This window comes from Mesoplodon mirus, assembly GCF_964341445.2.
Source record: "Mesoplodon mirus genome assembly, chromosome: 1".
NCBI classification, from domain to species: domain Eukaryota; kingdom Metazoa; phylum Chordata; class Mammalia; order Artiodactyla; family Ziphiidae; genus Mesoplodon; species Mesoplodon mirus.
In genome coordinates this window covers 71766419-71782446 of record NC_138976.1, presented here as the reverse complement: position 1 = coordinate 71782446, position 16028 = coordinate 71766419, and the positions used below count along the sequence as shown (strand labels likewise).

Below are 16028 nucleotides of genomic sequence, written 5' to 3'. Positions count from 1 at the left end.
GAATTTTTTGGTGTTTTTGCCCTATTGTATGTGTGTTTCTATGTTTTAAGAATTGTGTGGCTATAGTTTGTTCTCTCCCCACTCCTTACATAATACTTATATTTTATCACATTTATAAAGTGCATTAATTGAGGTAAAAATAAAACAAGAGAAACAAAAAAAAATGGTACTGATGAACCTAGTGGTAGGACAGGAATAAAGACACAGACATAGAGAATGGACTTAAGGACATGGTGGGGGCTGGGGAAGGGGAAGCTGGGACGAAGTGAGAGAGTGGCATGGACATATATATACTACCAAATGTAAAATAGATAGCTAGTGGGAAGCACCTGCAAAGCACAGGGAGATCAGGTGCTTTGTGACCACCTAGATGGGTAGGATAGGGAGGGTGGGAGGGAGGCTCAGGAGGGAGGGGGTATGGGGATATATGTATACATATAGCTGATTCACTTTGTTATACAGCAGAAACTAACACAACACTGTAAAGCAATTATACTCCAATAAAGATGTAAAAAATTAACTAATGGGCTGTGATTTATAAAAATATTACACACAGCCCTAACCCTTTCAAAAATCAATCCTCATCTCCTCTGCTACTGTTTGAAATAGACAGGTCATTTTCTGGGCACCACCATCCAGACCTTTAAAAGTGACAGGCCCTACCCTGAAGCCTTCCCATTCTCATCCCCTCCCCAAAAGAACCACCTCAGTGATATTTTTTGGGACAAAATCATAGGCTTATCAAGGTTAAAAGTGATTCAATCTCTAAATTCCAAAACAAAAACTTCAAGAGATTGTCAGTGATTGGATAATAATGAAATTAATGTTCCATTAAATATGAAAGTGGGAAGCGGGTTGGTAACGTTTTGGCTACTTATATTATGATCACATTCACTGGAATGGAATCTAGCTTTTATCACTGTAGCTAAATAAACCAGATATGACCTAAGGAAACTCAGTAAATCTAAAAAGCCTTCTTGTTTTGTTACAGGATTTCAGATACAGGATTTAACTAATTTGGTTAGTCTGAGGTATTTTTCTGAGTCTAAAAAAGTTTGTTTTTAAGGTCTGCTAGTTTATTGATAATCTCTGTCACAAGCTGCCTCTAACACTTCCAAGAACATTCAGAAAATGCTCTCTGTTCCAGTTAAAAAATGCCATGGGAGTTCCAAAAATAGAAAACATCTACCAGGGTACTTAGCACTAGTTTGACAGAACTTGGCTCAGATCTGGGATGCAAAAGCAAGTCCTCCAACTATGATTCTGCACTGTGCTGAGGTGCCTTCATGTAATTTTTTTTTAAAGAAAATTTACAAAATAACTTTATAAAAGCTGTGTTCTTTATAAGAACCACTAAATGATCCTCAGACAACAGAATTTGAATTTCTCCATTTAGCAATGAGAAAGTCAAGATCACCTTTTCAAACGTCATGCTCCGCTGAATCTTAATAGGGAACACGGAAGGAAAGCAGTGTGTCTCCAGGTACTGATTCAGGAGGTAAACCCCAAGGAACACATCTTGCTTGCCAGGAAGGCACACCCCTGGGCAAGAAATCTTAAAAGCAAAGACAAAAATAGAGAACAGGGTTTGCGTTTTGCTTTGTAAAGGATCTATTTCCCCTAACCTCCCACAATGTCAAATTTCCCCCACCACCGTAACCCTCACCTCTCTCCCACAGCACTACCCTCCCCTCTCCTCTCCTTGCTCAAACTGGAAATTCCAATTTCCTCCCAAGTCTCCGCCAGGTGTCACAATCGTCCTCTCGCTGGCTCCTCTCCCCGCCCCTCCAGGATGGCAGTGCGGAAGCGGAAGAGGCTGCAGGGCCGGGAAGCTTCTCCTTAGGCTGGCCGGGTCCTGCGGTCCGGGCCGCCCGCCGCGATGCCGAGCCCCCGGAGGAACGCCGAGGGACGCCCGCTGGCCGCCTGCGCCCCGAGCAGCAGCGGCAGCCCGGCCCATGGCGGCGGCGGCGGCAGGTTCGAGTTCCAGTCCCTGCTCAGCAGCCGCGCGCCGGGCGCCGACCCCACCTGCGCCCGGCTCCGCGCGTCCGAGAGCCCAGTGCACCGCCGCGGCTCGTTCCCCCTGGCCGGGGCGGGCTCCTCGCTGGCGCTCCCGTCCCCGCTGCCCGAGGAGGACCGCATGGACCTGAACCCGTCCTTCCTGGGCATCGCCCTGCGCTCCCTGCTGGCCATCGACCTGTGGCTGTCTAAGAAGCTGGGGGTGTGTGCGGGGGAGAGCTCATCCTGGGGCAGCGTGCGGCCCCTTATGAAATTGCTGGAGATCTCGGGACACGGCATCCCCTGGCTGCTGGGCACCCTCTACTGCCTGTCCAGGAGCGACAGCTGGGCCGGGCGAGAGGTGCTGATGAACCTGCTCTTCTCCCTGCTGTTGGACCTGCTGCTGGTGGCCCTGATCAAGGGGCTGGTCCGCAGGCGCCGCCCGGCCCACAACCAGATGGACATGTTTTTCACCCTTTCGGTGGACAAGTACTCCTTCCCTTCGGGCCATGCCACCAGGGCCGCCCTGGTGTCACGGTTCATCCTGAACCACCTAGTGCTGGCCATTCCACTGAGAGTGCTGGTGGTACTGTGGGCCTTCATCTTGGGCCTCTCCAGGGTCATGCTGGGGCGGCACAATGTCTCTGACGTGGCTTTTGGCTTTTTTCTGGGCTACATGCAGTACAGCATCGTGGACTATTGCTGGCTTTCACCGCACAATGCTCCAGTCCTCTTTGTACTGTGGAACCAACAATGACACCATCTCATTCGTTATGGCACCAGATCTGAAAGTTTCTACACGTGATGATGCTGACATAAACCAGCAGCCATCCTGCTTGCCCCCCTAAGGATTTTAGGCTTCCTTTTGGGATTTCAGGTGTCCTACAATCTTGATGGGTTACTAGGCTAGAGCACAGTGCTGACCATTACTGATGACAGCCATATTACAGAAAGCAAAAAAAAACCCTCTATTATATACCTATTCAACAACTTTTTATATCTCCAGGACAACTGCAAAGAAACCAAGTTGAGGTGATGATAATATTGCTGCTTTTTAAAAGTTGACATCAGAAAATATTGTTTTGTGTAATCCTGTAAGTCAACATATCACTTGTAAACTGAACTTTGAAAAAACAAATCACCTTCATTCTGTAAATATACAGGCAGATGAGCCACATACTAATCCTAGTTCTTTTCCTGAGGTAGATTTTAAACAGTACTTTAAGAGTCTAAGACATAGGTTTTTCTAATTTATCCTCTGAAGATCTGTTACCACAGTTGGGAAGATTTATTCTTAATCCTAATTTTCTTGGTACGCTTTTTTAGTTTTGTCTTGTCCATCTTTGCAGATCAGGTAGTGAGAAGAGAGATTATAGTACATATCTTTCTCTCCTTTTCCTCCACCTCCTCAAAAGATCTTTAAAAAGTTATTTATTTCCCACTAATATTGTCTTTCTGCATTCAGAGAACAAACCAAGAACTTTCCTGAAGAAGAAACACTTAAAGGCGGGCATATCAACAGTGACCATAGAAAAGGAAAGATGGGACTATGGCCTCATGCTTAATTCTGTTGACAGCGAATAGCATGGCATGACAGAGGACAGAAAAGCGAAGCTGCTGAGGAGATCAAAGGAACTGAGAGTCTGGGGGTAGGCTCACTACATACTTTGTCAGTGGACCAACATGGAAGAAGATGGGCCCTGCTGCGTACCATCTCTACTGAATAAAGAATAATGCTTCTTTAATGAGGTAATAAAATGGAAAAATAACTTGATTCTTTGCAATGCAAGAGCATAAGCTTTCAAATATATACCACAAGGATGACCCTGTATATTATAGTTTTCCATATGGAATTCCATTTCTCTGTATACACCACACTTTAGGTAACAGTATTTAACTTGAAATTCATCAAGTGGAGCCTACTGCTATACCAGGCACAAAGTATAACTCCTAAACTTCCACTTATATTGACCCTCACAATTAAAGCAGTTTATCGATGGTGCCTCCCCAAATCACAAGACCAAAAACCTCCAAGTGCAGGGTGGACTCTGCTCATTATTCTTTGACCAGGAAAGATGGAAGAGGGTGTATGCTTTAAATGCTGCTCTGCCTGAAAATATGAACCTTTAAATTACCTATGGAACTGGTGTCTTTAGATAATCTTAACAACCAATTATTTTGACATTTATAAATAGAAAGGATTATGGCATTTGATCTGTCATATAGAGATGTACATAGGAATCCGGAGAATGGCTGTGACAGGTAGGCTTTGATTGGGTGGAAGTGTGAACTTGCTGAGTGTGAGAGGAACACTGAAAAAGGAATAGCTACTTTTCAAAATGAAGCAAAATTATTTGCATTTCCACAACATCCTGAACACAGACTACATCTTCACTTCCTGAATCAGCCAAACTGTGACACTCTAAGTGGTTTCCTTTATTGTTTAGCCTTAGAGAGGTCCTTTATTTTAATTGCAGCAATATTCAGGCCAGATATTTGGAAGCAGTTTTTCCTCTTGCAGCATCTACAAGTCTGAATACTGGGAGATCAAAATTAGGCTCACCTCCTTTCTGGTTATTTTTCTGGAATTCCCTGTCTTGGTTGCTGGGGCCTGAGTTTGCTGGCTTTTAAAGCACAGATCAATTCACCTGATTTTTTTTAAGCATCCTAAGCACTGTAGAGTAAAAAAAAAAAACTGATTCCATTGTTAATTAATTGTACACTGAAGGATGCCTTTTAAAAATCAAAATAAAATTAACCAGTAATGCTGAATGAAGTGAGATGAAAACTTGTTTAATTTTTGCCTTAATGAGTAGGAAGACAGATTTATCACTCAACGTCTCAAGAATTCCTTTATCTTACTGCACAATTGTGAGAGGTCACAGTTGATATAGCACAATTGATACAGTCTGGTCCTATTTGCTGTCAGCAAAATCGGTCAAATCCAGGAAATTTCCATCTTTGTTTCAGAGCTGCACTTAGGATGAAATCACAGCATTTGTCACTTGTATGGAGGCTAACCAGATTTTCCATGGCCGTAACCTGTTGGTGTTCTGCTTATAATCCTGGCCAGTAGAGAAGCTCCTTATAGCTTTCAGGCAAAGTTGCGTGACAGTCTGTCACTAACCACACATGGAAGGGTTGGAAAATGGAAGCTGAAATAAGGAATGACTGACCCCAAACAGGAACAGTGGAGTCACTCTGCCACAGCACCTCACTTAAGCAGGATTCAGTGGATAATTATTAAACAGCTGTTGATTGATCCCTTTTGGAATTAGCAAGCCAGAGCCATCTGTAGGGGAAGTATCTTAGAAAATACTTGATTGGTTTATAGAGGTGGCAAATTATCAGGGAAGTGATCTGGCTTTTTGAAATTAAAATCTTCCCGGGTTATTTAAAGAAGGGGCTTTTTAATCTTCACAAATCTGTATCCCGGAAAAGAAAATAAAATCCTTCTTGGACTTAATGCAAGGTTATTTTAAAAGAACAGAAAAATTCCGGATAAAGCCAAGAAACAGCTAGGCTTGGGGGCGGGGCGGGGGGGGCGGGAGTGGGGATTAGAGGTTGAGTTGAACTTAAGTTTAGAAAGTAAGAAAAGACCAATGAAGAGAATCTTAGGGACAGAGGTAGGATTAATGATGTGTGTGGGGCGAGGGGGTGGTGAAAACGACCCAGAACCATTTAAGAACCCTGGGGAAAGAGTCTGATTTGGGTCAAAGAGGAGAAGTTCGTCGATCTCTCTTACCGCCCGGATATGCAGTTCCACCACCACCTCCAAAGGCATAATTCCCTACATGGGCGAAAGGACTGCAATGAAAAGATCCTTTTGCGCTGAGCCTTGGACCGATTTTTCTTAGTTTAACTCAATCCTTGGAGCAAATGTTCCCAGTAGTTTCCCCAGCCCCCCACACCCCGTACCGCCATCAATCCTCCCACCAGCCCAGGTCCCTCCCACCGGGACGGGTCTCACAGCGCGAGCTGGAGCCAAGGACTCCAGAAGGCTGAAGCGTCGCGTTGCTATGGACACTCAAACACGCAACCTTCCACCCTAGAACGCTTGCGAGGCCCCCGGCGCCGCCGGAGTGTGAGCCTCCTGTGCTCCACTTGGAACAACACTGGCTTCCAGACTGTGCGCTAGCGGGAGAAAATGTCCTAGTGTATATGCCCTAGTGGCCGGATCACGAGATGCTAAGAGCCCTAGCTTCCTTTCCACCATTTCCATCCACCCTCTTTAGGGCCCCAATCACTATGTTAAAATGTGTACAGTGTCAATTCTAAAAGTTGAATGTGATCATAGCTCCGTTACGATTTAAGCCCTGCCCATTTTTCGTATTTACACGACCCCCAATTCCTGGAAATTCTGTAACAATTACAATTAAAATAGTAGTATGTCCCTAAAGGTACTCTCATGCTTATAAAAATCATGCTTAAGAAATGTTTCGTCCCAGTGGTTGAGAGTCCGCCTGCCGATGCAGGGGACACGGGTTCGTGCCCCGGTCCGGGAGGATCCCACATGCCGCGCAGCGGCTGGGCCCGTGAGCCATGGCCGCTGAGCCTAAGCGTCCGGAGCCTGTGCTCTGCAGCGGGAGAGGCCACAGCAGTGAGAGGCCCGCATACCGAAAAAAAAAAAAGAAATGTTACATCCTCTTGTTTGGTTCAGAAAACATGCCCACTGTCAATAAGAAATGAAACGGGTACTAATTAAAAATACAAGAACACGGCTTCCCTGGTGGCGCAGTGGTTGAGAGTCCGCCTGCCAATGCAGGGGACACGGGTTCGTGCCCCGGTCCGGAAAGACACCACATGCCGCGAAGCGGCTGGGCCCGTGAGCCATGGCCGCTGAGCCTGCGCGTCCGGAGCCTGTGCTCCGCAGCGGAAGAGGCCACAACAGTGAGAGGCCTGCGTACCGCAAAAAAAAAACAAACAAGGACAATTCCTAAAGAGGTTTAAAAGTTACGTATCCTGTTTTAGCCCCAATAGAAATATTTTTCAGTCTCTTTACTGGGGTTTAGTTAACTTAAGGGAAGCAATGAATTACATTGTCTCCCAATGGGTAGTTACCATAGTTGCCAAAGCCAGGGTTGCACTGTAAAAACCGTCAGAGGTAGCAGGCAGGGCAAGAGTTCTTAACCAATAGAAGAAATTGCATTTTTTCCCCATTCACTGTATTTAATAGACAAAAATGAAGGAATAGAGGAGGGAGTGGCTGCTTCTAGCCAATCAGAAAAATCTGGGAGGGCCAATGCTGTCTCTAAACAAAACAAATTTTATTGGAATTAGTCATTTATTACTAATATTTTGCATTGGAGATTTATGCAGTTGCAGAAATGTGAGTGCAGAAAGATGTCCTGAGACAAGAATTAGGTATTAATTTTGGTAACTGGAGTGCCTTTCCCTGAAAGGGAAAAACTCAGTGTGAGGAAGGAAGATGTACTATGTCCTTAAAAAATCCTCGATGATCTGTCTGTCAGCATAGCAAGAGGCACACCAGTGGGTGCTTAGCTCCCTACAGTATCCAGAGCACTGATTTGTCAGCTCACAACAACTTGCTGGCACCTTTACTAATGCATTTATATACAGGGACAGGACCTGCCTTGACCCTTACAAGTATGTCATCAACACCAATGCTAAGACATCAAGGATAGTGACAAGCAAAACGTAAATAAATAATTGGTCAGACATAATGGAAGGGAGGAATCAATCTTTACTGAGAACCTACAAAATGGTAGGGATGTTGCATATGCTAATTAACTTCATCCCCACAGTAACTCTTTCAGGGAGATATTATTATTCTTATTTACAGGTGCAGAATCTGAAGCCAGACAGTCTTTTGTCCAATGCCACACATCTAAAGGGAAGGAGCCACACTTGAATCCAGGTGTGCCCTACCATGTCTCTGCCATTGCAACATAGACAACCTATTGATCCTGAGACACAGTGTCCCATTCTATGCTCTTCCTAGCCTTAACTGGAATCTCCTTGCTTAACAGAACTCTCCTTGATATAACTGGAATCTCCTTGCTTGGCTCCTAAGGTACAGCCCTTTTCTGGTTTCCCTTCAACTCTCTGGCCATTCTTCCTCTATCTCTATTCATCCTCCTCTCCCTGGCTAAGCAGTGTTTCTAGTTCTTTCTTTTCCTCCCTCTATATCCTTTACCTAGGATGTAGGTATGGATTAGCAAATGTATACAGATTTACATATCCCACCCAAGCCTCTCTTATACTTTCCTAGACAAGGTAGAATCTCACTACTATTTATTTACACACACACACACACATATACATACATATCCTCTTTTTGGAAACTGTGACAATAGCAGTTTTACATTTGCTCCTGTGATTGTTGATTACTATTTGTCTCTATAAACTGTAAGCTCTGCATGGTTAAGAGTTTGTATCCTAAATACCTAGCAGAGTAGATGCTCAATAATTATCCTGAATAGATGTTAATTTCGGAGATGGTCAAGCCAGGCTATAGGGTTTAATGTATGTACATGGGTAAGGGGAGGTCCCACCACTACAGTGCAAACTAAATACGCAAAATGAGAAAGGACCAGGCAGAGCTACTTCTGCTAGTCGGGCATGGGGGGTATTAACTGAGTTGATAGGAAATATTTACACTCTGTTAATTTCCCCCACCCCAGTCACCTGAGGCACTCAGCTGCCAGGGAGATGTGGAAGTTGCTACATATACAATGCCTCTGGCCCATTTGCAAAGATTGAGGCTGCCACCTCCACTGGAGGCCAAGTAAAGCCATTGGACTGTCACCACGTACAGAGACTGGCTTTATTACCTGTGTAGGTACCTGTGTACGTGGCAGAAAACAAATCTCATTAAACAACTCTTAGTCCCAGAGTATTTCTGCAGTGCAGGCTGATCAGCAGTGACAACAGCACTGCAGAAATGACACGTCCGTCACGCATCCTGCTCACATCCTGGCCACTGCCAAGAAAATGGTACATGTCCCAGATGGGGATTTTCCAAAGAGTTAATTATAATGAGCAAAGAACAAAATATTACAGATAATTATAGCTGAGATTTTCCTTTTATCTAAAAAAATATAGGACACTAAATTGTAAACATTTCTTTTCAAATAACATTGGAAGGAGTATTCATAAGAGGGGAGGACAATATATTTAAAAAAAGGAATCACTAAGGGCAGGGATGTGGGAAAATACATTCATACATTGTTGGCAGGAGTGTAAATACATAAAGTATATTAATTTTCTATGGCTACTATAACAAATTAGCACAAACTTAATGGCTTAAAACAAGACAACTGTGTAATTTTTGATTTTGTGGATCAGAAATCCAACAGAGATCTTTAAAAGCAAAATGTGAGGGCTGCATTCCTTGTCTTTTCCTTTTCCTTGCTTTTCCAGCTTCTAGGGGGCTGCCTTCATTCCATGACTCATAGCTCCCTTCCTTCATCTTCAAAGCCAGCATCATTGAACCAACTCTTTTTCATGCTACCATCTCTCTGGTTCTTTTAAGGACCTTTGTAACCATGTGGAGTCCACCAGATAATCCAGGATAATTTCCCTATTTTAAGGTCAGCTGATCAGAAACCTTAATTCCATCTTCAAGTTAATTTCTCTTTGCCATGAAAGGTAACATGTTCCCAGGTTCCAGGTATTAGGGCATGGATATCTTTGGGGGCCATTATTCTGTCTACCACATATAACTTCTCTGGAAAGCAATTTGTTAATATCTATCAAAATTTTTCATTTTACTCAGGAATTCCACTGCTAGGAATAGGTATATACGGGTATACTTTCACAAGTACACAAAAACATATGCTGCAGCAATATGTGTAGTTAAAAAAAATACTGGAAACCATCTAAATGTTCATTAAGTATGGTCAGATTAAATCAATTATGGTTAAGCCTCAAGATGGAATAGTATGCAGTATGGGAAAAGAATAAAGCAGAGCTCTAAGTCCCAGCAGTAAAAACTCTCTAAAACATAGAGCTAAGAAAAAAAAAAGCATGGAACAAAAATGTGTAAACTGTGCTGCCAGTTGGAAGAGACAGAGACTATGATATTGACATATATGCTTAGAATATATCTGAAAGAAAAAACTAGAAACTGCTAATGGTGGATGCCTCTGGGGAAAGGACCTAGAGTAGAGACACAGAGAGAAAACTTACTTTTCACTGAATAGCCTTAGATACTTTAAAAATATTTTTGCAAAATATTTGCATTATTTGGTCTAACAAGGAAAACGAATTAAAACAAGTAGAAAATATAAAATAATAGAAAGGATAAATCTGGGAGGATAGGAAGGACCAGGAACTGGCTTCTTCAGCACTGGGGCTCCATCCTGTATACTGCATACTGTGAGAATATCCATGCAAGTGTGTCTGCTACTTTTGCTTCCAGTGCAGGGTGTCTTATCCTGTGACCCCTGGATGTGTCAGGGATCCTAAAGGCCCTGAGATGATAGGAAACCTTTCACGTATGTGCATATGTGTATTTTTCTGGGAAGAGAGCCTGTAGTTTTCACTGGAGTCTGGAAGGGGTAGTTAGTCAAATCAGGTTTTGGAACCACTGTCCTGCCATCAGTTCCCTGATATAGCAAAAAGAAGGGCCACCCATGTTATCTGACAATGAGGCAGATAAGGAGAGAGGGGCTCTTCTCTCCATCACATTCATGCCCACTTATTAGAGCCAGCTGTCTCTCCAACGGCAGCTGGATTCAATAATAAGTGAGAAAGATCTTCAAAGTCCTGTTCTAGGCCATTATTTTATGTCTGGACTCAGACTCATTTGTTAGGCCCTACAATCTTTTGTGCCAGTGAATTATTCATTAGCAAATGTGAATAACACCAGTAAACTGTGTTTCCAAAGCGAGTTGTTCATTAGGATTTGGGAGAAATGCCTGGAGGTGGGGGAACCTCAAGTACCTGAAACAATCTGGATTATTTCAGCGCTAAAGCAATGGCAGATTACTGTTGTTTTTTTTTTAAGTGTAGACTCAGCCTCAAGACTCAGGAACTAATTGTGTTTTATGTTTGGCCTTCTTCAAAGTCTTTCTCTGAAATGTTCTTTAACAGTATAGTTTCCTTAGAGTCTGATATATGGAGGAGAAAAGTTTAACTTTCTGACTTTTACTATAAATGTATAAAAGAGCTCAATGAGCTATTTTGGGCTCTTTCCTTGGTTCTCAAAATCTACATAGGGCTTCCCTGGTGGCACAGTGGTTGAGAGTCCGCCTGCTGACGCAGGGGACACATGCCGTGGAGCGGCTGGGCCCGTGAGCCATGGCCGCTGAGCCTGCGCGTCAGGAGCCTGTGCTCCGCAACGGGAGAGGCCACAACAGTGAGAGGCCCGCATACCGCAAAAAAAAAAAAAAAAAAAAAAAAACCTGCATAAAGATGAAGTTTATATTTTTAAAAATCTTAATGTTAAAATCATATCCTTTGGGGGAACTTCATATTAGAGGGATCAGGGTGTCACCATATGAACCCACTGATCAATCTTAACATCACTAAAGGTGACATCACGTCTTCTTCATATGTGATTCATAGGAAGCAACTATGAGGCACTTTTGCCAAGAAAGTTGAAGTTGAATCTGAGCCACTAGAGCTGCACGATCTAGTAAGGTAGCCATATATGGCTATTTAAATTTAAATTAACTAAAACTAAATAAAATTTAAAATTCAGTTCCTCACTCACACTAGTCACCTGTAAAGTGCTCAATAGCCACAATGGCTAGTGGCTACTGTACTGGATAGTGCAAGTAGAATACTTCCATCATCACAGAAACATCTATTGAACAGTGTTGTTCTAGAGCTAATTTCACTTCATAGAGGATAGAGAAACATGTTAATGACACAAGACAGCAAACAGACATATCTAGAATGTGAAACATTCTATAGGACAACTAACCCAGTTAGCCTGCAACAAGTCAAACCCTGCAAATTAAAAAAAAAAAAAAGGAAGGGGGGGAGGAGAAATGCTCTAGATTAAAAGATACAAGCCCTGACAACCAAACATAATATGTGGACTTTGTTCGAACCCTGATTCAGACAAACCAACTTAAACAGAATATTTAACACTCTTGGGGAAATTTGATTATGGTTTGGGTATTAGATAATACCAAGCAATTAATTAATCAATCAAAATTAATTAATTTTGATAGGTATGATAATGTCCCTGTGTTTATGGAAGACAAATATCAACATTGTTTAGAGACGCATATTGAAGTATATAGCAGAAATGATTTAGTGCCTAAGATTTTGTTTCCAAATACTCCAGCAAATTAATAAAAGAAATGGATAAAGGAAATGTAGCAAAATCTTGATAATTGTTGATCTGGGTGATGGACATATGGAGTTTACTATAATAATATACTTTTGTGTATTTAAAAATATTTATAACAACAATTTTAAAATATTTAACACATACTTAAATAAGAAAAGTAATCATATCCTTATGTAAACCTCATTCTGTCTTAAGATAGCCCATCAAGAGGATTCTTGGTGGCATCACTATGAATTCCTTTGACAGAAGTCTTACATATATTTGGGACTTCCCTGGTGGCGCAGTGGTTAAGAATCCACCTGCCAGTGCAGGGGACGTGGGTTCGATCCCTGGTCCGGGAAGATCCCACATGCCACGGGGAAACTAAGCCCGTGTACCACAACTACTGAGCCTGCGCTCTAGAGCCCGCAAGCCACAACTACTGAGGCCAGTGTGCCGTGCTCCACAACAAGAGAAGCCACCACAATGAGAAGCCTGCGCACTGCAACGAAGAGTAGACCCTGCTCGCTGCAACTAGAGAAAGCCTGCGCACAGCAACAAAGACCCAACACAGCCAAAAAAAAAAAAAAAAAAAAGGTCTTACGTACATTTAAAGAAAAAATATGGTGGATCTATTCAACTCAAACTCAGATAACACAAAAAAATTATTGTGGTGTGTAATACTTTACAAGTAATTCAAAAAAGCAGCAGTGTATTATAAGAACTGTGGTCTCTGCATGAATATCCAAAACAGGAGCTGGCAATTTGCTTATTTCTTTAAGCATACATACTTCTTGAGAATTTTCCCCAAGTATCAGGAATGCTTCCAGGGAAGGAATTAACTTGCAGTTGAACAGCTTTTAACAATCTTGAAGTCATTTGGGATCTGGACCCACACATGAAATCTATTTCAAAAACTTTATTAGAGTTCATAAGTCAAACTCATGTTACTCTTTGGCTTCTGCTTTGACTGACTGGCATTTGTAGGCTCAATACTTACTTAATGATACCACACAAAACCTTCCACAAGGACTGCCCTTGGGCATTCTGGACTACATACACAGTGCATAACCTTCCATTTTAAAGTAATTTCTCTTCAGGAAAAATTAATTTGCTCCCTTGCATTTCAGCTGGCTAGTTCTATGTCCATGGGAGTAGTAGGATAACTACGACCCAAAGCAAATTTCCAAGGAATTATATTATCCGATATAAGAAAGCAGAAAAGAGTATGATTTAGTTCCAAGACTTGTAAAAAGTGTCCACTGTACTTGGGCACAGGATTCAGGCCCCAAAGTCAGCCATGGCTAAGATGAGGCTACTTCTGATGTCATTATATCCACCCTTTCTTCTCCTACCAAAATATAACTCTTCCCATTGCCGTTTTACCCTCTTCTGTGTGTAATCCTACACCTTTCCTTTTATCCTTGTTTCCATTCATTCGTTCCCTATTCATCGATTCGACACATATTATTGAGCACCTACTATGTGCTAGGTACCGTTCTGGACCATGGAGGCACAAGAGTGAAAAAGAAACAATTTATGCCCTTGTGGACCTTACATTCTAGTGGAGTAAGAAATAAAATAAATATGTGAACATAGATAATAACAGTATGGTAAATGCTAGGGAGGAAATATCCAGGGGGGTGAGATAGAAAGTTACAGGTTAGAGGGAAGAAGAACCTAATTTAGACCCAGTGGCCAGGTCAGCCTCTTTAAGGGTATGACAGTTGATCTAAGATCTAAAAAGAAAAGCATGACCACTAACAAGACTTTTAAAGAACAAAGAGAAAAGATACCCAGGCAAAAGGAGCAACAAATGTAAAGGGCCATGAGGCAGGAAAGAAATTGATATGTTTGAGGAACTGAAAGGAGGCCAATTGAGCATACTAAGAGAAAATTGGGCAGGGGGTAGAGGAAGTTAAGAAATGACACTCAGGAGTTAGGCTGGCACTAGATGGCACAGTTATGCAAGAACTTAAACAGTTATGGAAGACAATGTGATTGTCTCCCTAAGAGCCATAAGCTCTTCTTCCTTGCCAACGGAATCCCAGTTTTGTGCGGGTGGCAATGCATTTAGGTCCAGGGAATGAATCAATTTATTTAAGCCAGTTCTGACCAATAATATATAAGGGGAAGTCACTGGAAGTTTCTGAGAAATGTTCTTCAAGTAGCAAAAAGCCACAAGTGAATAAAGCTGTTTTTGTCTCCTCTCCCTTCCTGCTTTAGCTGCTGTCATGTTTTCTCCTATGGCTTTCACTCTTAAACTCAAAAGGTTCAGGCACAGTGCTCCTCAACTTTTATTTGTAATTAGTTACTAAGGTATAACATATAGTCACTGGAAAATACTGGAACAGCATAATACAGGAAAACTAAGAGTAGAAAGTAAAGATGCTCAGTGACTTCCTTGGCAGTCCGGTGGTTATGATTCCCCACTTCCAATGCAAGGGGCGTGTGTTCGATCCCTGGTCTGGGAACTAAGATCCCACATGCTGCGGGGTATGGCAAAAAATTTTTTTAAAAAAGAAAGCAAAGATGCTCAGAAACTTTCCTCCCCAGCCTTACCCACCAGGAGTAATCATTAATAATTCTTGTTTACTTTCCAGGAATTTTCTGTCACATGTACACACACATACACACACACAGAATTGTTTTTACACAAATTGGATTACTGTCTCTCGATAGATACGTATAGCTATATAAATATACATATAAGAAAGTAAGTTGCCTTTTTTTACTCACATTTTGGAGATATTTCTATATCAGCACAGTTATATATACTTTCTGCTTTTTGTTCCTTGCCACAAAAAAAAAAGAAAAAAGCTGCAATAAACACCTTTGTGGATAAATCACTAGTTATTGGTGCAAAAATAACTGTTGGATAATTTCCTGGTAGTTAAATTGCCGAATCAAAGCACTTAAACCTCTGATACTGTCAGGTTACCCCTCCCAAAAGGTTACACAAATGACATTCTAACAGCATCTCCTCACACCTTGCCTACACTCGGTATCGACAAACTTCAAAAGATTGAAAAAATGGCGTCTCGTTATTTTTATTTGGTTCTCTAATTATGAGTAGGGCAGCAATGCCTGATTGTTAAACGTGCACGTTTTGAAGTCATACGCCCTGGGTTGATCCTACCTCTTCCCCTTAAAATGTGTGACCTTAGGCATGCTGGGGTCTATTTCTTCTTCTCAAAAAAGGGGATAATGAGAGCACAAATCTTTACAATTAAAGGAGATACGTAGAAATATACTGAAGCCCTTCCTACACATCTGCTATTAGTGGTACTGTATTTTTTATTTTTTTATAATTTTTGATCTTTATTTATTTTACACAGCAGGTTCTTATTAGTCATCCATTTTATACACATCAGTGTATACATGTCAATCCCAATAGCCCAATTCATCACACCCCCACCCACCCCCACCATTTTCCCCCCTTGGTGTTCATACGTTTGTTCTCTACATCTGTGTCTCAATTTCTGACCTGCAAACCGGTTCATCTGTATCATTTTCCTAGGTTCCACATATACGCGTTAATATACGATATTTGTTTTTCTCTTTCTGACTTACTTCACTCTGTATGACAGTCTCTAGATCCATCCACGTCTCAACAAATAACCCAATTTCGTTCCTTTTAATGGCTGAGTAATATTCCATTGTATATATGGTACTGTATTTTTTAAAGTCTTGCTCCTTCCAGTACTTTATCTTTGGCATACTCTTCTTCCCAGCCAAGTTTCGCAGAATCCTCGTTGCTTGTAACACAGAATGAGAGAAAAGTTGG

At 41.9% G+C, this 16028-nt stretch overlaps 2 protein-coding genes across 7 annotated transcripts in view; one reads left to right on the top strand and one right to left on the bottom strand.

Annotated features, from left to right (window-relative positions):
- The window catches only part of SPATA6L (spermatogenesis associated 6 like), a 60918-nt gene extending 44908 nt beyond the window's left edge, over positions 1-16010 (bottom strand). For 3 of the 6 annotated variants that reach the window (XM_082613460.1, XM_082613462.1, XM_082613463.1), the window contains exons 1-4: positions 15815-16010; positions 14981-15035; positions 5741-5785; positions 1418-1555 (exon numbers count right to left, since the gene is read on the bottom strand). In XM_082613460.1, the coding sequence (XP_082469586.1) occupies positions 1418-1555; positions 5741-5779 (177 nt within the window). In that variant the 5' untranslated portion in view covers positions 5780-5785; positions 14981-15035; positions 15815-16010. The remainder of the gene's footprint in view (positions 1-1417; positions 1556-5740; positions 5786-14980; positions 15036-15814) is intronic. The other 3 variants (XM_082613458.1, XM_082613459.1, XM_082613461.1) reach the window with 1 other exon arrangement.
- PLPP6 (phospholipid phosphatase 6) lies at positions 1816-4808 on the top strand. Its single transcript, XM_082613990.1, has 2 exons — positions 1816-3089; positions 3461-4808. Exon 1 carries the CDS (start codon positions 1880-1882, stop codon positions 2750-2752), a length of 873 nt encoding a protein of 290 aa, XP_082470116.1. The 5' UTR covers positions 1816-1879; the 3' UTR covers positions 2753-3089; positions 3461-4808.
- Positions 16011-16028: the final 18 nt, after the last annotated feature.